This window comes from Aphis gossypii, chromosome 1 (genome assembly GCF_020184175.1).
Source record: "Aphis gossypii isolate Hap1 chromosome 1, ASM2018417v2, whole genome shotgun sequence".
Taxonomy (NCBI): domain Eukaryota; kingdom Metazoa; phylum Arthropoda; class Insecta; order Hemiptera; family Aphididae; genus Aphis; species Aphis gossypii.
In genome coordinates, this window is record NC_065530.1 from 34,213,076 (window position 1) to 34,239,975 (window position 26,900).

Consider the following 26,900-nt stretch of genomic DNA (forward strand, 5'->3'; position numbering starts at 1 on the left):
CCGCGATGGTATTATAATGATGGTTATAATAAACACACTCACGAAACGAAAAAGATTTGTTAAGGGCACGCGCCCCCTACCCTCGTCCGTTCCGTAACCCCGTGTAAGAACGGCGACGGTGACAACGACTACGAGATCGCAAATGCGCGCGAAACGCGGTGTAGAGTTCGAAAACACTCGACCCGGTCGTTGTTCGCCCGTTATACACCCACCAACGCCATTCGACGCATACACACACACGCGCGTGCACGCCACTTACCTGACACATACCTGGTGGTAATGTTTGTAAGTGTATACATGTTATATGGTCGGACGGCGACGCGGTCTCTCACTCCTACTCACCAACGCGTGCCCGGACCAATCCGCCGCCGCACAGCCTCCGCGCCTCCTTTCAAGACCGCGCTCTTCAGTCCGTGTCCGCGACCCGACCCGTCGGTGCGTCGTCGTTCGTCCTGCCGCGCAACCGTATCCCCGTCGTCGCACTCGCAACGACTGGCCAATAATTCGCAATAATAATATAAAATATATACGGTCAAACGTTCGATTGTCGTATAATAATAATAATAATATCGTTTTAATTTATTAATTTTTCACTAACCACCTGTAATCCGTTCGGCACGTATACCTACCGCTCGTGTACGGAATTCGATTTTTGTGCGCGCGGTTTTTCGTCTGTGCGCCAAAAGGATATCGTCGTTCAAGGGCTGCGTATATAATATAAATATATAAATAAATATACAGGTAAGTCTGCCAGACATTTATATTTTATTACACAAAACGGACATGAGACGCGACCAACGTAGCTTATATTATATACTCGCCGCCACGGTTACCCAAAAATGCTTACGATCTCAGTTTTTTCATTCCACCATTCCGACCAGGGTTCGTTATTATATATATATACAACCGTTGCAGTTTTCATCAGTCGTGCAAGTTATCATTTATTATTATAACGTACGTCTACCGTTATATATGTGTATAATATACTCGGTATATACTTACACTACTGCGAGCGATTAATTTCGTGTTTACAGAACGACGCGATTTTGATACGGTGTGCTGAACAAATAAACGCAGGTACACCGTGGCGGGCAACCACTTCAAGCGTCCTGCTATATTACCTATATATGATGTTCGCGACCGTACAATAATAATAATATGATAGTAATGCGATATTCGTTCGAGTGTTATTGCCACGATTAACATTTAAAACTGCGCGATCACAATAAATACAAACAACAAAAACACACAACTCTGTATGTCTCTAAAATGTAGTAATAAGCCGACGACGTTTTCGTTTTGCACTTACGCACAATAATACATAAAATAATATAACTTACAATGTATATATAGGCACATAATAATATTGTCTTGTTATTTTTTCGTAATAATTTAATTTCTGTAAACAACTACACGCTCACAATCTTGTGGATCTTGACATATAATACGTATACTGCAATGCGCGAGCTCGTGTGTGTTTTTTTATTTATACATTCGGGCCTCGGCCGACGGGGTCACACAACATAATATTTGAATCTGTGCACAGATTTTGCAGTTATGTTGACGAACTGATGTTGCACGTACGTCATACAATTTTGTTCAACTGTCCTAATAACACTAAATACACCTAATCTTTATCCTTTTTATCCTTATTTCCGGATTCTTTTAAATATATAATACATATGCGCCCATTTATAATATATAGCTAAGTGTATTCTCATTTTTGTATTGTAATTATTTCACAATGTCGATACACGCGCACGCTGCACACACACGCACATGTCGTTCCTTCTAGAAGGTGGGTAGGCGTTTTGTGGAGGTAGCATACACATACATACATACATACACTCAGATACTTCATATAAACTATTACGATTTATAAACACACGCGCTACACGGCCTATTTGGTTCGACCTAATATTTTGTTATTATTCACATACACACGCATGACCAAGAGCTGCATTATAATATCTGCACTCGAGATGTGTCGTTTTCATCATCTTCGTGTCTCCAAATTCGGAGAGTTCCCGACTCTCAGCGTTAACGCTATCATATCGCTCTATCGTCTAGGAAAGTGAATAGAGTGGGCGTTAAAAAAAAAAAACATGTTCCCAGTGTGATTTTATCTCGAATAGTATAATATTGTGTACATCAACGTCTTAGCTATACCATCGTTAAAGTCTCCAGGTCATTCGAATGACATTTCTACTTGCCGGTTCCCTACTAACTCATTCGTTCGTTCGTGAATCGTGTTACCATCAATAAATAAGAAATAAAAATGTAACCAAATATATTATCATTCATGCCTTAAACTACGACGCAGAAATACACTGATAATAAAACAAAATAATAGATCATACCTGTATATAATATAAAATAATAACAACAATAATAATACTTGTCGGGTCTGATCTATTATTATATCATCTCAATTTCCATTTTAACTGTGCAGATTAATGCTATATTATTGCTAAGACGTTCATAATATATATAAAACGATCATATATATGTACTATATATAACGTATCATATTGTATGTGTTCTGCATATAAATAGGTTCATTATTATAACGTTCGAGCGCCATGTTCAAGCCGCATGTTACATTGTGTAAAATTAAATCCAAGAACCACAATATTTTGAAAAAGGATTGTCGTTAACGTTTCTATATGTATAGGAATATATGATACTTTCCGACGGCCGGAAGAACTTGCGGTAAACACCGCCCAAGCTTTGAGATGCATATACCTGTATGTGTATTTTTTAATTTTGTATGTATATAGATTTTTTTTTTTTTGAAGGGAACGGTGGCCTATACTTTTAAACTATACAAACACAATGCCAGTCGTTACTATTATTGTTATAAATAACAATAACACATGACAAGTGTGCGCGCGCGCTGGTGTGTGTGTGAGTGTGTGCATGTGCAAGTGCGGGGGTAGGAACTAGGAGCCATGATATACCAGTTCCATTGTCCTATCTCGCGAGGCTCGGCATTTTCTCTCCTTCTCTGTTTCTCCTCCGGTGCAACCAGCCCCTTCTTGGTGTACATTGTTGACCTATACAATGGTCTTCTCGATTTTGAATTTCTATACACTCGCTCTCATATATATATAATAATATAATGTATGTTCATGTATATGTTTATACATACACGATATAATATATTTATATTATATATTACATTATAAATAAAAATACATAAGCACGCTGCACATATCTTATGCGTGTATCAGTTCGGGAGCCGAGTACACGGAGACGAGACACGGTTCGACCATAAACCATGATATGGGCAATAGATAGTGTAGCTTATTGGGATTAGAATGTAACGGCGTCGTGTACTCGTAAATATGAATAACCTAACGAAATATTATATCTGCTTGGTTCACATGATAATGGCTTTTAAACGAAATTCCAACATTTTTGCACTATACCCACACCCGTATTTATAAATATAATATACCTTCGAACGTATGTTTAAATGTAATATCATATATATACATAATATATAATATTATATATCATTATAATACATCAGGAGACCCTTTTCATTTTCTCGCGAGTACCTATATGTATAATATGAGTCTCTTCATATTAATAATCGAACCTCGGCGGTACTCACAATAGAGATTATGTGTGTAGTAGGTACGTGTATGAAGAAGAGGGGCCCGAGGGGCTATTATATCGGCTGGCGCCAAAATACCCACACCGCTGTCATATGCGAGGGTCACAGATACATCTTTTACACCTGTTGTGTGGTGCGGTTCGAGAGAGGAAAAAAAATCCAGTCCTGAAATTAAATTACTATCTGCTATTATTTGGTAACCGCCCACGAACACTTCGTGATCACACGGCCCAGATACAGCATACTTTATTATTAGCCAGCGTTAAACTAAACATTAATATAATTTTATATGGGCGCTGAGATAAAAATGTGTTTATGTATATAACATTATAATATATATATATGTGTACAATATAGTTACATACAATATATTTCCTATAATATTTTTTTATCTAGTTCATGTAAGCGTGAGCCATTTTAAATAACGATGTTCGTAAGTTATTACAAACATTTTTGAGTTATTTTGGCGATAAAATTTAAAAAACATTCATATAGTTATACACATATAGAGTATACATTTATTTAGAAAAACAAGTTGAAACTAATACCAATAAATAATGAAACGACCTATTGTTTAAATTTTATCGATTGTACCTATCTAAAAATATATTTATACTTGATAATTATTTGCATTTTAAAATATAAGTAAAACTATAGTAAACTCCATTATGAAACCCGCAAAAAAATACAATCGTTTGTTACAATTTATTCTTGAACAGCAGTTGTTCATAGGTTTTAGGATGGCGAACAGTGATTATACTGATTACATTATGAAAAAAAAAATCAGTGTAGGCTGATAAAGAAACAACCCACCTATACTAAATACAAACACAAACTAGGTCAGGTGAAGGAAGTATTAGGCTGAAGCGCACATGTATATATTATAAAAGTTCAACACTTAAATACTATTATACAGCTAAAATTGACTCATAAAATAATTTTCATCTTTAGAAATTACAATAATTTAAAATTTTATTTATAATATATGTATATACTTGTAGTTGATATTTTATTGTCGATTTAATATAGGTACGTAGCACTATGTATTTTATATTTTGTTGTTTTTCGAATAATTTCCATATTTTGGAAGACACGAGTCAATCAAAGAATAAATGACAGTTGTATTGTGCATAACAGTCCTCGAGCTGCGTATGTATGTAATATGTATATTGTATACCTATTATACACGTTCACGCTGCACACCGGTCACGACTGCATTCTTTCTGCATCAGAGAAATTTTTATTTTTACGGAAAAATACAACACACGATCAACATTTCTTGAAAAATACGAGTACACGATTTGTTATGACCACTTTATATACCAATAATGCAATCATAAATCAGCTAAGAAATCCTTACCAAAATATGAGAAGAAAAAATAATATTATCTTACTAAAATTATACGTATACCCATTAACCATGTATATTATTATCTCATCAGGATCTTGATAGTTGGTTATATTTTCATTTTTAACTGGAAATATTTTTTATTTAAAAAAGTTTATACTATCATATATCTACATTTGTATATTATTTAGAAATATATACCTACTTATAATTTTTTTCCCAACATATATTAAATGACATATTTTGTTTGAAAAAACAAAATTATATTTATTATCATTTTACACAGTTATTTTGATTTACCAATGTACTACTATTTTATGATTTTTAGGTTAAAACTAAAGTGGGTTTTTAAGATTTTAATGGAATTATTAAACAATATAAACAAATTCTCATTACTCGTACAGTCAACCGTCGGTATAGGCAATAAAATGCGATAGTATGCTTCTTACGCAAGTTATTCAACCGGTTTATGCGTGCCTGAGTCGTAAAAAATATATTTTTTATATAATATATATGTATATGTATGTATAGGTATGCATTTGTCAGTGATTTCATCTCAGTACTTATAATTTTTTCTCCCTCCGCTGTGCATTTATCTCTTCTAAAAATATTATTTCTTAACGTTAGGTATATATGGTGTACCTATACGATGTTAAGGGATATAATATTATCAACAATATTATAATATTTGAATACGATTTAGAAAGGTCTTTGGAAGTGTCAAAACGTCTTACGGTTAGAATGTCGAAATTCCGGTTCCCATGCTCCCCCTTTACGTCCCTTCTCTTGGATAACTTAAATTGGTCTTTGTTTACGGGCTGTATAAGACAAAATTACAAAAAACTGACCTGCAAGAGGAATCGGCACAAAGAACAAGTGCAAATATTCTGTTAGCGATTGTCTACATCGAATTCTCAAAGACAAATAACATTTTTCATACAATTTTTTTTACTCTTCCTTTCTGAAGTTTACGCCGCGCCGACCGATTAAACGTTGCCTTTTTTATTTAATAAGCCAAAAAAAGTACGCCATTTTACAATGATAGTTTTAAACGTCTCTATTTTTTTTAAATTCAGAATATAATTTTTGTTTGTAACATCAATGTGTTTGGTTTGTTATCAATTTTCAAAAGAATATCCAACACAAAATATCTAAGATGATTATCGATTTGGCTGACTGAAATTCTATACATTACAGAATTGCAGATGTCATAAACGACTATAATATAATTCAACAGATTACTATCCTTCTGTAGTTGATAGTTTTTGGGACGGATAATCACCAGAGAATTTAAGCTGTAAAATTATTATATAATGCCGCATGCAATATCTTGACATACAAAATCTTTTTATTGTTACAAAAATTTTTAAATATTATTCTATGATAACGGAATAGATTAATAACTTTGAAATCTTCTGGGGAACATTAATTAACGGTTGTACTTAATTGTCCGCTATTTAACAATATAAGCTAGTATTCTTAGACTAAAATGCAAACTAAAAGCCACCGCCTTGTTTCTAAGGATGATGTTGTGTGGATTTCATATTATATTAATATCATGTAAGTTAGAAAAACTTATAATCTCATTTATACAATTTATTTTTTACTCCTGACCCAAAAATCGGGTTACTAATACAAGCCGTATTGCATATGTATTTAATGCATGATATATAGGTAGGTACGTCGTATAGTGGAAAGTTTTCAAACCATTAAACGTTCGGTTGTATATTTTTTAATCCATTTTCGCTTTATATCTCGTTTTATATTTTATTCTCATTATTGTGGCAACATTTCTATTTTTATTACTTTATGCAACCTTCATAAAATGTATATACCTAAGCAGGACATTAATACAGAAATAAAACAATAAAATGTCAACAGTAATGAGTAATGACTAATAATGATAATAATAATTGCATCGTGGAATTCAATATTTTTTGCCATTTATTTGTTTGACTCTGAGCAATTGAATTGGAATTCTTAAATTTCAGTAGAAGTCAATATTTTATCCTTAAAAAGCATCATTGAATTGATCCTAAATTTTGACTATAGCATAATTTGGCTCCAAATAATTGCATTTTAAAAATACATGCGGATTACTACTGTGCAGTATTAAAAAAAAAAAATTAAGTTAGGACATAACATCTTAAAACGACTGAAGTAACTGATTTGATGTTAGAAATATTATTTTTGTATTGTTTGTATTTATATAAAGTATATAATTTAACTGTGAACTGTCGATTTTGAGTTTCCTTAATATCGAGAACCATTCTGAGAGTCCCCTATAATTAACTAACCAAAATTATCATATTAAACAATAAAAACGTTAAGTATAAGTGTATATATAACCATTATGACGTACAAACAAATCTGTTTGCTTATTCAAATATTAAACATCAATAATGTCTTGAGCGATGTGTGTAAAATACACCGCTCAATAAGCGTTTTGTATTCGCGCGTTCGCAGAAAAGACAATTTTAGGAACGAACGCGGATTCCATAATGCATAATACATATATAATAGTATAGAAAAAATGAAAAATATCGGTATTTATATTTTTCCCCTTCGTGGAGCCGTCTCCCAGCGGGAGATCGTTACTTGTTGATTACCAGAATACACGAGCTACAGGCATATACAGAGGAAACATATACTGTGAACTCCAAACTGGCAATAAACCGAATCAATAAATCACAAACACGTACACCTGTCGAAATCTTCGTTTGCCATTGGTGGTCGCGAGCCGCCACAGTAGGTATGTTCCTCAATCACTCTCCTTATCCCTCTCCGTATAAACTTTGAAAACCACAATTGTAAATATATGTATATTAGAATAATCTAATAATAAATGATATTGAATATATTATATTATTATTACTTTTACTATTATTTTCCGGTGAGATGACGAAGAAGACTCTATATGATACGTCATACTTAAATATACTGACATTACTCATGTTTTCTGCGAGTATATCTCGGTTCTCCACACTTCTACTAATCAATTATACTTATACACAGTTCTAATAATTTTGATAATTGTTTCGGGTTCATACCTTGTATAACTACACATGTATACTTGTTTGTAAGTGTAATATTAATATTGATTTTTTAATAATTGTATTATTTATTATAACATCAACGATGTTATAATATAGGTAGTAGCGGGCGAGTTGGAGAGTAATATAATATAGTTACTACCAATAGTAATTAATCACGCATAACATATATTATAATTCGCGTGTTACTTCTCCCAAAAAAGTTCTTGGAACAAGCCATAGTGATTCCGTGTTCCGTTATCAACCCCAAACATTCGTTCGCACGTATCTACTTAAACCCCATTTGCCGCTAGATTAAATACGAGAAATAAAAAAGAATATACGTTTCCTAGAACCGACCAACTCGTGTTAGGTGAAAGTGTAGCTCGCGAGCGTGGCGGCTGCACGCGGGTTCACCCACAGAGATTTGCGAAATAATAATAATAAGAGAAAAAACAACAACAACGAAGGTGGCTGTATCGTATAGTGTTATGGCTACGGTGCCGCCCGGATGCGACGTTTCGTTTCCACACCTCGCGCGTCTCGTTCCTGCAGATATTATTATACGTTCTCCAACGCATTCTTCGGATATATCGTCCGCGAACACTCGAACCGCGTTTCCGTACGTCATATGTCGTATTTTACAGCGCGATACGTACACTACCTATGTATTATATCGTTATACACATAATATAGATTATACATCACTTTAAACACATCGAGTTGACCAAAATCGTTTTATACTCGCCCGTGCATATTATATAGACGAGGGTCTATTACTATTTTTTACTCGCGTTTAATAAGTACTTTATAATTATACGTACGCGGCTGAAGCCTTATTCGTACGACATGCACGCGACCGATGGCATTCATTATACATTTATAATAATAATTATATATATATATGTGTGTGTGTAATATTACCGCGTCGTCCTTTGTTCCGTACGCAACAATTCACGAGTAGGTATGATTATGTATAATATCGTGTACTATAATATTATTATTATGTATACGGCGCATACTGCTGTTTATAATCGACGATGATTCGAATATATATATGATATGTTATGCCGCTTTGCGAGCCGCGTTCGAGATCATTATTATATATAAAGACGCGTGAGAAATTAAAATGTTTTAGAGCCGTGATTTTGACGCGAGACGTGTATATGGCTATATTATTATTATTATTATTATTATCGTATATGACTGACGTGAAACAATCGGACACGCCGTTTGCCCCGCTCCGCGTAATATTTCTACCACGCCGCGCTCGTCGTAAATGATATTAATTCGTCGGCGTTCTCCCTTTTAAAACGGGGTCGTCTCGTCAACAGCTACACACACACACATGTACATAATAATTCGGTCGGCACAAGTATTATACCTCGCCACTATAATACATGTACACACACTTATTATTATTATATATGCCTTGCTCGATGACCTTTCGATCGCCGCCGCCGTTTTAATAACCGTCCATAATATATCCCGCGCGGACGATTCACATCGGAAAGCAATCAATTATTATTTATTCGACGAATACCACCTATGGCTGGCCATCTATACGTACGTTTTCACGATCTTCTGTACGTACTTACGCGTCACAAACACGCCTATCACGCGCGTGTACACCTATATAACGTATTCAATATATATATATATATATAGGGATATGTGTGTAAAGGTATATAATATGAGATACGTCATCCGCATGATGTCGGAGGTTGAATAATTATAACGATAATAGATACACGCATAGGCGCATTTTTTCGGAGGTTAGTACCGTCCAAGGTCTCCGAACCTTCCTCTCCGGCACCCGACCTGCAGTGCGTTGGTCGCCGCAAACTGACGATTCTGGTTTAGGTGGAACTTGCCGGTGGGCGTATATCGTCGGTTACGTACAGGTATATATAATACTTGTATACGGTACGATCGTGCGTGTGAGTACGTGTATTTATAATAATATTAACAATAATATCGCGTATCCGCAGCGTGCTTACGGCTTTGACCGGTACCGCGTGTGCGCATTGCAGTGCTATTGGAAACGGTCGCGGCAACAGTTGGCGTACGGCGATTGCGAGGCGTTAGGGCTTTGGAAGTCGTGTCGGTGACGTGGACGATGAGCCGCGTAACAGACCTCGGTGTCGACCAACCGATTTGTGCAGAGGAGGAGTCACGCGTGCGGACCGTGTAAAAACTAAAAACTATTTCGGGGGAAGTCATATATTATTATAGTAGTCCGGCCGGCCGGCTAATTACCGAAGAAACGTTCTCGGTCGCGCGGCGCAAATCAGATCGATATCGTCGAGCATGATATTATAATATTTTTGTTTTTGTCGTCCGAACGGCGGCGGCCCGCGGACGACTGTAAGTAACAGACGCGTACACGATAATAGTATAATAATATGTAAAAGTTTTTTTTAATTGGTTTCTGGTTTGTATTTTTTCTCTTCTTCTCCTCGACCAAGGTTATCGATGGTATCGCCGGCACCGGATTCCGCCGACCGGAGCTGTAATACCACTGGAGTACCACTGCATATACATACCCCCGTGCGCCGCGCGAGAGTATATTTTAATAATATGTATATCGGCCCATCATCTGTACATATTATATATGTATACTATTATAATACGATAATGTATTCGATACGTATTTGCCGATTGGTTTTTGTATAATATTATATTATAATATACGTAAGAATTTCATTGTCGATCGTTGTTCATTATTCCGCACGGGCGCAATATAAATAATATTATATAATGAACGTTATGGAAAAAAAACGGGACGAGTAGCTGGCTATTTATTCTTTTCTTTTTTTTTCTTTTTTTTTGTCGCCCCTGACGTTAGATTATAATTTCTTTCGCATAAATCGTATTTTTTCGTGTTGTATCCGCCGTATAACAACCGTGTGTTTATTACATATCGTGTACCAAAATAATACATAGTTAGGTATATGTATAGTGGTTGTTTAGTGCTGAAACGAGTACCGGGTGTCTGCGCGCGACTGTACATTATAATAATAATATATTTAGGTACACACATTGAAATCGAAGACGGTGAAAAAAGAAATACACCGCCTCTCGGTCGTTGTACATCGTACGACGACTGCGCACCGTAAAACCAGAATATTATATGGGTACTTTGTCTCCCCGTTCGTCGTCCACGGGCCCTCGGCGGCGCGGCGGCCGTCGAAAATTAGTGGGTATAGCGCGATACCCGCGAGTTTCGAGTTTTTTCCTTATTTTTGTATACATTTTTCCCTCCTCCGAATCCGCCGGCCGTCGTTCTCGTGTAACGTTGTGCCTATGGACTTGGGCGCACGATACGACTGCCGCTGCGCGTTTTTAAGCATATTATACCTACAGACAAGTGTGTGTTTCAGTGTATTTTCGGGGCATACACACCACTCATTATACAAATTATTATACATTATAATATTATTATGTGTTGGTTCGACCGCGCCGCCACTCGTGGACCGCGGTATGTATATGTATATTATATACACGCGCATACAGCTCCTCCGCGCCGCGGTAAATACTGAAGTCGAGGTGTTCGACTTCGACTTCGCTACCGCCGCCGCCGCCGCCGCCGGTGTAAAAACGTTCTCATCGGAATGCGCCGGACCAGTTTCCCCGCTCTGCTGCTGCAACTGTATAGGTATTATATTATACTGGTACGACGACGATCACGGTCGAGTTGTATACACCGAAGAGTCATCCGGAGAAACAAACACAATGCTACATTACGCGTGCACACACACACGAGCGTACTCGCAAATATACGATACCATATTATATTGGTACAATATGTATATATATTTGTATCTATATGTGTGGCATGAAATATACGGCGCGTATGCAAAATAACCCTGCGCGATATAATAGCGACGCATGTATATATAATAATAATATATTGTTATGTGCGTGCGAGTGCAACGGATGCACATCATCGGGTCTCCGCCGTCGTGTGTCGTTTAATTGGCGACAGTGTGGGCGGGGCGCGTTTGCGCGAGATCGTCTATAGATATACATATATATATAAGTACCTGTATTATAATATAACGTGTATTTATGCGTGTATAATATATATGTATGTATGTGTGTATAATACGTACCTACGTATACTACATTGAGAGAGAGAGAGAGAGAGAAAGAAAAATAAAGAGAAAACGCGATCACGACAATCGTGGGCACTTCCATTGTCTTCGCGATACACGCTGCAACACGGGGTTTGTTTTCCCGCCCGTTTATATTATATATCTCAGGTCGGCCCATAAATCTTAACACCGCTTGTGCGCTTTACATACCCATATACAAGCATATTATAATAATATATATATATATATATATGTGTGTAAGACAAACGCATACTATTATTATTATGTGCAGCCATATTATAATAATAATAATATATAGGTACCTATATACGATATCTCCAGTCCGCTATTGTTATAAGTGGTGCGCCGCTCTCTCTCGCCAAGGACACCAGACGGCTCACTGATAACGCGTATCACGAGCTCGTCCACGACTGTACAATACCTATAAAACATCTTACCGCATATGTTACTCGACTATGCATCGTTCTCGTATTGCCTTTATGTTTATGTGTGCGTTTTTTGTGGTATTCTGTAATGTACGTTTTGGTTTTCGTGCGGACATTACATTTTGTGTTTATACACTACCTATATTATATGCATTATAATATTATTTCTCAAATCCGTGTAAATCGTGTGCGCCATTAAAACTCATGTCGGACACGAATACCAGTTTATTGTTAGAAATCCATTAAAAACCCGACCGGCGACCGCCGTATACCTACTCGTACCTACATAATATATTATACTATATATACATACGGTACGAAGATGAGTTCATTAAAAAACAGAAACATTGCTGTCACCCGATACCCAGACAGATACATGCGTATAATTCCGACCCCAGAAAAACTATATGTATTACTATATGGCCATTGGTCATTGTACGCCGCACACCAAAATATCAAATCGAAAACGTACTGCTGCTCCTCTGATGACAAATGTACCTACCGTCCAGTTTTTATATTACATAAATAGTAAATACGGCATAACAGTGCTGTAGATTTGTAAAAATTGTGTACAGTGTATTACTACAAAATATTATTACGATGTTTTACTGTATACACTGCAGAAAATTGTGTTTCGTGCATTAACACCGGTAAAAAATATAAAAAAAACGAACACACACGTTATTTTATTTTAAAACTGTTACCTACGTAGGTAGTGTTTATAATTATTATTATATCTATACAGCGCTATAGTATAGCCGCCCACGACCGTAAGACTAGAAAAAGAAACCAAATCGAAAACTAGATTTACATAAAATGTCGATTTCTCAATCGCGTGAAGGATCCCGAGTCTCTTCGTCGAGCACATTAAACGTGTGCCCGCTGCAATGACTAGATCCGAAAAATGTTTACGTGATTGTAATAATGCCTACAGCTGACACGTATAGGTATTATCATTTAGGTTCAATAAATAAATGTATAGGCCGTGGTACAATGATTGGTGTAATATTTTTTGTATTATATTAAACGTATAGTATACAGTCGGTAATACCTATTTATACATCTAATATACACGTATACACGCGTTTACGAAAACCTGTACGGAAAAAACGCGTATGTCGAGTGTCGTGAGTGAGTATAGTCTTGTCGAATGTGAAGGTATGGGTAGGCAATATGTGTCGGACTAATGAGAGGTTCGAAGACGATGTGGACGTACGGAGAAGGGCTACGTAAAAGAGGTGTATATCAGATAGAATACAAGAATATAATATATTAACTGTAAGGACAAAAACTGGCGGCGGTTAACATCATCTATAATAATTTATAATAATGTAATATATGGCCGTCTGACTAATTATTGCCGTACACTGGAGATCGAATATAATATATAGACTCGCGAAAACCATAAAAAAAAATCAACGACGCTATCCCCGAGGCGAAACCCATCTGCCGCCGCTGCACTCGAAAACGGTCGCCGTGCTTGGTATGCGTTTCCAGGTACCCATCAAATGTATTAAATAATTATATTTCGCGTACCTATACCTTCCTATATTTCATTTCGTTCTCGGCTCGTATACAAAACGATTAATAGTAAACGCCAAAAAAAAAAAAAAATCCGTTTGCAAAAAACCGGGGCGTCTATACCCATACACATAATATAATTTATTATACCTTAAGCGCCTGTGATGTATAATATTTTAACTTATAAACGATTTACTCGCTCATACCCATAGTGCCACCGTCACTTTAAACGTCGTTTACCGCAGTCATTAAAACCGTTTTATTCCCAAATGTTTTTTTCTCTCTGCTCTCGCGGAACACTCTGCCCCAAAGGTAGTAATTAGGTACCGCGCGCCGACTATTGGACGTGTAAATATTGTTACTGACGCCGCCGCTACAGCATCGGTCGCTGCTGGCGATAGGCATAAAATTAACGCGTTCGAAACGCGAATCACCTACAGCGGCAAACAGCTAGGTATCATTTTTATTAATATAATTCCACACGCCCCCCTCCCCTATATTATAATGCAGCCAAATAGGTACACAGACAGCGCGCACACATATTTTTCGTTTACGTGCGAGCAGGTACCTATATACATATAATAGGCTATACGTTGTACGCGAGATGCAGATAATATATTATATCGATAAGAGGGTAAAAACATTTACGACCAGTTTTTTTTTTAAAAATGAGAAACGTTTATGTATAGGTACTTGTATATAAAACATAATAATAATAATATTATATTGTTTTCTCTGCGGCCAGCAATAAAAGCCAACATCCCTCTCCACTCACCTCTTATAAGCTAAGATCAGTAATATACTGCCACCATAGCGGTGGAGGTTGTCGGACGTGTTTTTTTAAAAAAAAAAATGAAAAAAACTTAAAAACCACCGTTAATATTATATTATTACGTATTCTATTTCTGTTAAATCTTCTTCGTTCGTCCCAAGTCTAAAACTGTACGTCTGTATCTGTATAGTCAGGCTGCATTCAAATATCTAAAATCTCTCAAATCTCGTATACAATATATAAAATACTAAACTGTTATGAAATTAAGATATTCTTGGTAAATATCTATAACTTATAAGCATCTTATTAATGATATATTTAAAATGATTTTACATTTTTATATTTTTATCTTTTATCTATGCATAAATTTGACCAAATTATATCGGTTGATTATACATTTTAAACGTGTTTTCTCTTTTAATAACAACACACTAACATAATTGTCACATTACTAAAATTACTTGTACCGTGTATACGACGGTTAAGAGAAACGATTTTTTCCACCTATATTTTCAAATAGTAATATACAAATAAATCGAAAAATAATCAATATTGTGTACGATAAAATAATATTTTATAATATGTCATTATTCATAACACGAATGTAAAAGTCGTAATAGAGTTTTAGTATTATTATCGATTAACATAATAATAATAATAATAATAATAATATCTACTATATGTATATATTATATAGTTGTGTGGGTAGGTATGTAATATACTTTTGGTAAACACACTTAATTGAGTTCCTACGCTATAAATTTCCCGTTTGAAACAGTGAACTTTGTTTCACAACAGTAGAAAAGAAATAGACAAATTTAAGCGCAATATATGTGTACCTATAAAATAATATTCACACATTATATTCAAATTAAATTATAACAATCACCTTATCATTGTAGTCTAATCCAATAAAACAATTACACGATATGATATGTTTCTTAATGTGATAATTATCCATAAATTATGTGTATTTTGTTTTTCAATATTTGTTGTAATGAAAAATGTTATTTCTTGATTTTTAAAGGTAATGCGTAAAGAAATTTTATGATGACCGGTTACTGCGTGTTAAACACAACACACAAGCATTCTCTGATGGTAATCAATTTGAATAATGTTTGTAATTTATTACAATCTTAGTCAAAGCCATTAAACACGTATATAATACATTATATGCTTTTAAGAGCTAACTTCTGTTAGCACTCGTGAAGTCATTTCAGACTATACATTTTTTATGATTATTAGAAAATTTGTTTTTATATCAATTAAATAATGTAAAATAATATTAAATAACCAAAGTCTTAGTGAACGCATGTACAATAAAAAGATAAATATATATAATATTAAATAGAAGGAGACTAGTGTTCTATTTTATGGTAATATAAAATCTTCTGGAGTAGTTTTAATCCGTCAATAGCATGTACAGCATGTTATTCCATTACTATATACGAACTCATGGCATTTCGTATACCAAGGACGGCAAGAATTTCATGACTATAATACAACTGATGTCATATCTAGTAATATTTCTGGCGCCATATATATTGTCCATTTTGATAAACGTGTTCGCATTTGTAGTAATTATTACACATTTGAGGGAGGATGAGGCGAAGTACTCAAATATAGTATAACAATAACTATTATAATGACCGTATAATTTCGTTAATTAACTGCCGCGAAAAATATTCAAATCATTATTTAGGAATTCATCGATTAAAAGCCATTATTGGTTTTTTTCATTGCAACGATAATTAGCGAGCATTTTTTTACGGCGCCGTTTTTAAACATATGCTTACGCAATACCATGTATTTTTACGCACTTATAATAAATAATCGGAAAAACTGACGACTACACATTTGCGCACTCAACACGACTGCTATAATGTGACTAATGTATAATATAATAACTGCAGTGATAACGAGCAGTGCGTTAGTAGACGAATTTATAATAATATTATGTAGTATAACTAATATGAGTGTACATGTGTGCAAACGAACGTTGTCAGAGTGCGCCATCGTTAAAGTTATAATATATTTTCGAAAAGAATTAAATTGAAAAATACTTCGGGGTACTTCTATCATTGACTATAATTTGTATTTTATTATTATTTAAATAAAGCCACAGCAACAGTGGCCACTGGGTGATGAGAGACTATAATATAAGGTACGTTATTACGGGTTCTTATTGATTACATTATTAAACGTAGGTATGGTTTAATACAATTTGTTATAAATTATAATAGTGTTCTATTAAAATTCAGACACGAAATATGATGCGTATTAGTCATAGATTGTTTAATATTGTGTATGGACAAATTTTGAATAATAATGTCCTGAATATAGGTATTTATTTGAGTCGTTAATTGCCGTGATAATATAGCTTAAAAAATTGATCTAAACATACTAAAGTGTTGCGATTTCATTTTTATGAATGTCTTACACAGCCGAACGGTCTCCAAAAATAATCGTCATTACAACATAGTTACGCCGCGCTTTTACATAATACTTAATAACTAATAAGTAATGACAACAAGGTGTATACACATGACAACGCTGTGGAACTCGCGCGTGGGTATAATACACACAATAATAATATCATACTAATATCATCATCTCCTTTGACAATTTTACCATCTCAATATAAAAGTGTATCATTATTACTCGCGGCAAATAATGAGATATTATATTCATACAATCGGTCGTCACTATATACACACATCATTGTTTTTCCTACCCCTTAAGGCAACACACACAAACACACAGGTATATATATATATATTTATATGTATAAGTTATATAATACGCATACGTGGAATGTAATTGGTTTTTGTGATTCTACGCTACAGACCCGCCTCTCAGTCAACCGTGCATTTATACATATATATATATATATATACGATAATAAAATTTATCGAATCGGTATTAATATAATAATAATTCGTCACGTTGAAAAATTTAATTACGACCCTCCGAGGTGGATTCTCGCGCTGTGGTGGTGGCCGAAACACAATATACACATGATGTATACTTATACCTACATAGAATATATACATACTACCTGCTGTGGCCATATTGTTATTAATATAATATGTACCTACATATTATACGCATATTCGTCGTTACTTTATCGGACGGCGGCGTGGCGCACAGGCACAGCGGGTTAACGTCAGCGCCCCCGGGGGACGAACTCATCGGCGGAGAGACGCCCGTGGAATGTCTGGCGATTTTTTCTACATTGTTTTCCTAGCCGAAACAATATTACGATATTATTTTCATTTGTAGTATATGAAAAATGTATTTTGTATTATTCGGGGTTGAAACAGAAACAATAAACACGTATATATACATTTGAGTTTTTTTGTTTTTTTAAACGTGTACTGTGTACACAAAAAATATTATAACAAAATAATATGCAAAATCGGCAAACGTCGCAGTCAGTGTTTATGATCTATAACATTATATTATACACTCTCTCGAACGGTCGATGGTAAAGAAAAAAAAATAATAATAATAATAAATAACTCGCTTATGTGCGCGTGATATAATATAAAATATACGTTGGTCACGTCTCAAACAATGGCCTACATTTGTTCGCACTGAATATATTTTTTTTCCTCGTCGCATCGTCGACGGAAGAAATTAAAATAACAAACTCTATACAGAATATGTGTGTGTGATGTTTTTTTTTTCTTTTACAGAACCGATAAGGCGCCCGTTGCTCAGTCCGAACCGGCAGAGCACCGCATTGCACGCGATATTAGCGCTCGCCGACCTCAGCTATTCGGTTTTATCCAGTAGGCACAGATCCCGCGGGGACGTGCGTCGTGGAAAAATAAAAAAATCCGAATGCTCCGACGGTTGCGCTAACCCGTCCGTATATAATATAATTAATATACATAATATATAGGTATATACCGTCCGCGTCGCGTCAGAACGGTGTACACACGCTCCTGTTACGAATCGTATTATCTAATCGAATATGTCGTGTGACGAGCGATGCGCCTGTGTAACCGCGGTCCGTGCGCTGTGATAACATGTTATCATGAATGCGGTTTTCCCGTCCGTTTTCCTCCGGCGACTATGGCGGTGCAGGCTGTTGCTAGTTGCCGTCCTGGTGTTCCACGCGGCCTCGGCGACCGCGGCCGGCGTCGAGAAAACGTCCGAATTCGTCAAAGGAAAAAGTAAGTGTTGCTTTCCATCGGGTCGTGGTGCATGTGTAATTATTACTTAATATAATATTATGCTTACGTTGTTTATCATTATTTATATTATACTGCTTATATTATTGCCTGCTTCCTCCCAACACCCATAAAGAGTTGCAAAGAGATATTTTAATGGCCGCCAGTAGTATATTTTATACCACTGCCGCCCCTCCAACGTACCTATACTCATTATTACTTATATTGCGTTTGTAACGAAAATTGTACTTAAATATAACGATTAATAAATGTTCTTTTATTATGTGTTTAATCGTCCGTAGTATTTCGCGATCATGGGCGAAGTACTACAATGATTACCTAATTATTATTACTTAGAGGCTTAGAGCACACAATATATTGTGTATAATGTGTAAAAAATTTAATCCACAGTTGTAAAATCTATAGATGTGCAAAAGCTATGAAAAAAAATCATAACATTTATATAATATATGCGTCATCGATATATTATAGAGTTGTGTTTTTATTTAATAACTGATTATTGTATAACTATAGAACAGTCTTATCTTATAACTTTGTAACGTGTAGGTATAATAATACTAAATGTGTATTTGTCAATTGCTTTGTATAGTAATAATGTTGTATAATATGTTAATTTAATTACCTACTAATACATGGATTATGTATATACTTTGAACAAAACAAAACAGCATAGTAACAACAGAATTAAGTGTTGGCAGATAGTTTCTTCCTTAAAATTAATTAACTCTGATAAATTCGTTATTCAAATTAATTCAATTTAATATTACTTTAGTATATACCTATATAATATATTATTACACAACTGTTTTAGTACATTATTATACTTATCACCAGGTTAGGTTATGTTAAGTCATCTCAAAATAATTATAAATTTATTATTTCATAACATAAGTATTTGCCCATGGTTAGATTTTTTATTTATTTATATTTATGATAACGCACTTTAAATCATGTATATTAATGTGTAGTATATATTGACACCCGCCCTATAGATCTGAAGTTTCATTATACTACGTATCTTATCTATACTCGTATTATACCAAGGTTTAATTAAAATACAAGTTTTGTAAACAGTTTTAAATCAATAATAATTATTTATTTAATTACTTAATTTTTATAAACTGATATCAGCTTAAGAAGTATAAAAAAAATTCTGTTTTCAAGTGTGGACAGTGTAGTTTCTGTTAGAAAATTGAACTTAGTTGGTAGTTTGAGGAATCAAAAATCAAAGATTCCCAGTAACCTAATCTAACCCTAGAGATTTTTTTTAATAATTTTAAAAAGTAATTTGGGGGATAAATAGTTTGACATTTGAATTCAACGATTGAGACGATTAAAACCAGCATTTAGCATAACGTGTTTAACTTTATTATAATATGCGTACACAATAATATATTGTTAGCAGTTAGCATCTGAAAATATTTTTTTTTGTTTTCATAACATTTTGAATCATGATAAATGTGTCTGTACACCATAAATATAAATAATAATAACAATAATTTATGACATTTGTACCGTAATATAATTATTTCGGCTAATTTTGTGTTCTATTGAGCCTGAGGAGTACTCGAATAAAATAGTCTCGTGATAGCACACCGCTGAGAAGTTTGCACATTTTGCTTATTCAACTAATTCTCAACAAGTCATATATTTTTATGTAGATTTATCCTATAGGTATTTGGTATACATGTTTTTATTATTATATAAAATACATGTTACCAATCGGCTGCGAAACGTGTCGAATGCAATCGCGACGGTCGTGAACACGACATCAGTTTTTGTTGCAACGTCTCCCGCGTGATATATTTGTGTGTGTGTGTGTGTAAGTACCTACGTCCTACATATAGACGTAATATAGTGAAAAATGTATGCGATAATCCCTGATTAAAATTGTTTTACGGCATAGCTATCATAATATTATACTAATTGTAGAATAATATTATGCTTAAATATATAATCTGGTTCAACGTACAAAATTGAGTGCTATGCACACTAATGTGACGTATTATTTTTATTTTTTTCTGACGATTAAAATGTATTCTATATTGTTTCACCATTGTTACTATAAAATTAATTTATTATGCGATTTCGAAACTATTGTGTCACCACCATGTATTATTGTACATTAATTGTCGTTATAATTTCATCAACTGTAGGACCAAATTTTTGGAGAACCGTACCCCTAATATATATTTTTTTCTTTATCCTTCTATTAAGTTTGTATATTTGTAATTGGCTTGAAATAAGTATAAATATACATTATTTATATACTATATTAATTAACAAATTATTTATTGTCTTTCTTTACTAAATTGACAATATTTCTTTTACTAATAAAGATAGAAACCGAACTTAGAAAACAGTCTTTACGCATGCTTGTATTTATTAGCTAAAACATTACGTGGTTCAAGATGTAACATATTTATGTATAGTTATTTTTAAATCTATACTTGAAAATGGGATGTTTAAGTACAATTTATGGGAATATTCCAAAAATTAGAATTTGAATTAATGTAGTTATAATTTAAGAAAATAGTGGGTCTTTGCCCTTTAGTGATAATTACCTTGTATACGCTATAATATGTCGTAGCAACTAAAGATTGGCTCGTCACGTTTCAATAAAAATCTTCTCGACATGCCTAATAGTTAGTGATTAATGAGTGTAAGGAAAAAGTATTTAAAATAAAAATTGGTACAATATGAATAAAACTCGTCGATTGTCTGTATAAATCCGACCGTTTGCAATATTTTAAATAGTTATCGGTATTTCTACGTTTATAATTGTACCTATATTTGTATGCGAATGTACTGCACCGTGTTCGAAACGGTTTTTTTTTTGTCTTTCCAGCTCGTGTGCGATTTCTGAACCGCTCACGAATCTCTTGTCCGTATATACATCGTGTAAAAGGGGTTTTGGTCCGTGCTACGACCTCACGCGTCATATCGTGTACGGCAACATATTTTAATATAGAATATTTTAAACAGTATAATAATAATAACGATGAATAAAATATAATTATTTCGGACATTGGTATAAAGAGGAACGGGTTTGCTGATGTGTGCGTATGAGATATTAAATTATAAAAATGAAAATGTGAAAAAATTCACGCTCGACTGAACCGCGGCCGCCGTAAAGAATATAAGAACAGCTTGTTACCCGGTTGGTACACGCGTCCGTTCGCGTTTGACGGGCCACTTCACAGCCGACATGTTGTATAATGTATTAATGTACATAAATCCTTTGAAATGTTGGAAATTAATTAAATATACACTTTTCTCCCAATGTTCTTGTTTGTACCATGATGACCGTTTGTTTCGATTTGTCTGCCGACTTGAATTATATTTAAAAAAAAACTTATGATGAATTCTCCATACTGGTTTTCGTATTAAATTTTTGAATTACATTTCGATAAACTTCGAACCGTCACAAATGTACTAGCGGGTAGCGATGTTCGTTAATTACATTTGAATATTTTCTGTAAAAGTATGTACAGGTACTTATAGGTGCGCATAAAAAAACACGTGAATCACTGAGTTTGATTTAATATTTTAAGTACCTATAGTATAAGATCATTTTTTGCAAACATTTCTCAACGCGCAGATTGGCATTAAAAACCTTGTAATCTATTCAGTTATTGTCATAACGTGTCTGAAACGCAAATATACATGTAATAATATAAGAAACCTTATAATTTAATAATATGCATCTAATAACATTTATATGAATGTTGTTGTATATAAAAAACCATTTCAAGCACCTACATATTATATTCGTTATTTTAATATCGTATAAGCCATAGCACGAGGAAGGCACCTATATATAATATGTAAGTACCGGTACGTACATAATGTACTTTCATATATTATTAGTATAGTTACATATTATAATAATACATATTAGTATATTACAGTGACTTATTGCGACCAAGTTTAATTAGCGTCCGAGTTTAAACTCCACCACCACCTGCAGCAATGTGTTATGTTTTTATGAATATGTTATTTCATTCTTTAGGTATCAACTATAACTTTATATACCTATATTGTCCGAGACTGTATTATAGTATTACTATTAACAACCCTATCCTTATGTATATAATTATGACGGGATTGTCGACTTGTCGTTTCCTTCGGCGTCAAACGCATTGTTATTACATATTAGGTAGATAGGTACATTTTTTTTAAATAGTATAATAATAACCTATTTGAATAATTATTTTTTTTTTGTCGTAGTTAATTTAATTTATGTATATCATCGTAAATCATATTACCACGAATATGTACCCCTGCACAGTTCAAAGATCTTTGCTCCCCAAAATATAATATATAAACATAATATTAGACCGTAAGACAACAGATATCATGTTGAATCGACGCAATACGTGTACCTAATTTGAGTATATATAGAATATCATAATATTATATTAATCGTTGTGTACGTGTCAGAAATCAAAATCGTATAATTACACCTCGAGGGTTAGTTCGTTTTCAAACCTATGCATACATACACGGCGGCGGCGGCAGTGGTTCTCACGAACATTGATGACGATACAGAGTTCGTTTTTTAGTGTCCAGCCGTTCTATTATATTATAATACAATCGTTGTTGTAATTTTTATCAAAAAAATCTCGCCCTTGGGGGGTGGTGGTAGTGTTAGTGGTGTTGTAGGCATGATCAGCGGGGGGAGGAGGCACTCTTGGACTCGTCCGACTCTTCATATCCCTCGAGCGTAGGCAACTGCGTGTCCTTGCTCTTGCAAACGCGAGACTACGATTTATACATAATATTACTGCGTAATGGTCCTTGCTCCGCTCGTAGAACAAAAACAAAAATATAAAAATCTAAGTGTGCAGAGAGGAAAAGAAATATATAATGAAAAAACCCTACTCGTACACACACACACACACACACACACACACACACACACACACACACACACACACACACACACACACACACACACACATATAATTATTATACACAAAGCCTCCGGGGACGATGACTGGGCACATACCTATCCACTCGAAGCGTACCGAATACCATGTACCACATATCGTACGCATTATTATTATTAATATTATTATTATTGTACTCGGCGGCGGCGGCCGGTTTTAGGTCTGTGTGCCCGCGTCGTCAGTGTTGTGTTGTGTGAATGTGCATGTGTGTACCGGTGGCCCCCAGGCTTGGTCGGGGTTCTCCGCCGCGTGTTTGCTGCAGGTGGTTCTAGTGTATTATATTTTTATATTTCTTATAATATTTCTTTCGCCGTGTTGCGTACAGGTAGGGATAATATGATATAGCCCGGTGGTACAGACTACAGACTCGTGTGATCAAGTCGTGTGCGTATGGGTATTATGTACAGTAGGTATAATAAATAATATTGTATTTTTTTCTATACCGTAAACGCGTTGTTGTTTCTCGTCCAATGAAAATATTATTATTCCTTATCAGATAATATATATAAAATATAATATTATAATTATTATTCGTCGTCAGTGTAATGACTGATAAAACCGGTCCGTCGAAATGCAGCGTGGAGACGGACAAAACTGCGGCTGCTGAGGCCGAAAACGATCACTATCGCGATCGACGAATCGCTCACAACCTCCCCTCGACCCGACCCGCACAGCGCACAGCTGCCACACCGCGATCAGCGCCAATACACCGGCAGTTCGCACTCGTGCGTTTCCAATTGTCTTTTATTACACGTGTTTTGAACAAAATGTATACAAATTTCATGTGATTTAAGTCGACCAGTTCGGCGATTAAGTTCACGAAATTATCATGTAAATTAATTTGTAAAAATATCATAACGGGTGGCCTTGAACGCGGGTCGCGCATTTTTGTCAACTACCGCCGCCGTGGCGTTGGTCCGAATTCGCGTCGTGCGTATGCCGCAAAATATTATAATAAAAAATTATAATATATTATTTATATTAATACATATCTATATACACGTATATTTCCACATGCATATTACACGTAGATCAAAATATTATCATATTATGTTATTATAGTACGTGCGTTCGAAAGTGTGTGATGACGGTATATTATATGATTCCGAGAACCGGCGACCCACCTAGTATAATATGACGTATTATGTACTATTAGCGTCGTGTTCCGACTATAATACAGTGTTTTTCGTTTTAACTGAGACGAAAACAAGGGAAAAATTCTTTTTTAAATACAATCCCGTAAAACTACGATACTTTCATACGCTCGTGCTCCACGAAGACGTGTTGGATTCACGATGAGTAAAAATTATAAAATCAACATATTAAGCACATAACATTATTATTTTATACCTTATCATTTTGTGGAATCTCCCCAAAAAAGACAACTACCTATCTAGTTAAAATATCGAAAATGTTTGTTTGCCAGAAGACGTTATAATTTTGCTTATCATAAAATATAGCTATACGGCTTATAGATTTCATATATTCATATAAATAATATAATATACATAAATATTATCGTATATAAGTGTTATACTGTTATAAGTATTCGTATCAGATAGACACTTTTAAGTTATAATATTATTCGAATACGTTGATCTAACAAAACATGTTTAATTAAATCACTACTACTTATTCGTGGTTTGTAGTTTAATTACAGTCTTCAACATTATTTAGTGTAGTTAAAAATTCTCGTTCTGACATTCATAACATGAAATATATACTCGTATTATCTGTAATTAAATATTAAAATACTAGCTAACGATTTTATTAAATAACAAAATTTAATAAATAATAAAATTCGTATTAATGCAATAATGCAATCTGATAAGTTAATTAAGAGTTTTAGACTTATAAACAGTTATAAAAAACTTCATAAGATTGTTGTTTTACATTTTATTCAAACAAAAATGTTTATATATTTAAAATGTCATAGTTTCGCTGGTACCTACCTACTACTACGGCCGTACAGTTTACGATGTCGTTCAAAAATAGTTAAAAATATAACATTGACTTGTTTGAGAAATAAAAGTGTCTCTAATGTTAAAAACAAAAATATTAGGATATAGGCGTATAAAAGTATAATATTATACCTACCTGCATACTTCATTACATATACAAATATTTGTAAATATTTAAAACTCCTTAGTGAGTGGCAGTTAGTAATCGAATTGTTTTTCAAATTCAGTTTCGTTGATTTAACACTTCATCATTTGACTTAAGGTGTTACAAATTATTTGTTTATGGCGAAAAGCTGTTGTCATAAAAATGTAAAATAAACACTACTCCTAATTTAATTACCACACTAATGATGTTAAAGTTACACGTAATTTCTTTTTCTTTTGAAGGCCAACAACTTAATTTTTTTTCAAGTGAAAAGAAAAAAACATTCAAATTATATGTAAATCAAATCAAAAAATGTTAAATAACAATAATCTTAAAAATAGATTTCCTATTTATAATTTTAGTCTCCTCATATTTTTGTAGACATCAGTCAACAGAGAAAGTATTCAAAATGGAATTTGCTAGAATTTGACATGTACACGTAATATTATTAATGTTACGGTAAAATATTATTTTTTTAAATACTTCTTCTCAAAGTAATATTTTTTATGCATTTGTCTATGTCCTACACATAATAAAAACTCCCAAAATATTTTAACGATTTTATTTCTTTGAGTTTTGATTATTGTAAAGAAACGGACAGACGTGGGCGTACGTCAGTTGCATTTTTTGTGGGATCCCTCGCCACAGGACATCAAAGTAATTTCAAATCTGCAGTACCAGATAGAAGTACCTTAGACCCCTTGCGGATTATACCCTATCAAAAAAATTAATTATTCTTATTAATAATAATTTTGACAACTTATTAAGTACCTACTTATACACATATTATATTTTCCCTAAGACT

General features: G+C 34.1%; 1 protein-coding gene and 1 long non-coding RNA gene across 6 annotated transcripts in view; one reads left to right on the plus strand and one right to left on the minus strand.

Moving 5' to 3' along the window:
• The window catches only part of LOC114127776 (epidermal growth factor receptor), a 77,493-nt gene that overhangs the window by 41,845 nt on the left and 8,748 nt on the right, over positions 1-26,900 (plus strand). Inside the window, exons 1-2 of one of the 5 annotated variants that reach the window (XM_050198156.1) lie at positions 224-741; positions 18,537-19,019. The exons of 1 other annotated variant lie outside the window; for it this stretch is intronic. In XM_050198156.1, the coding sequence (XP_050054113.1) occupies positions 18,881-19,019 (139 nt within the window). In that variant the 5' untranslated portion in view covers positions 224-741; positions 18,537-18,880. Of the gene's footprint in view, positions 1-223; positions 742-16,801; positions 17,003-18,536; positions 19,020-26,900 lie in introns of those variants that run through there. 3 more of the 5 variants (XM_050198155.1, XM_050198154.1, XM_027992099.2) reach the window with 3 other exon arrangements.
• On the minus strand, positions 22,437-26,177 carry LOC126549325 (uncharacterized). Its single transcript, XR_007603473.1, has 3 exons — positions 26,087-26,177; positions 22,595-22,686; positions 22,437-22,513 (listed from the first exon to the last, which is right to left on the minus strand). It is a non-coding gene; the product is annotated as an uncharacterized LOC126549325 (long non-coding RNA).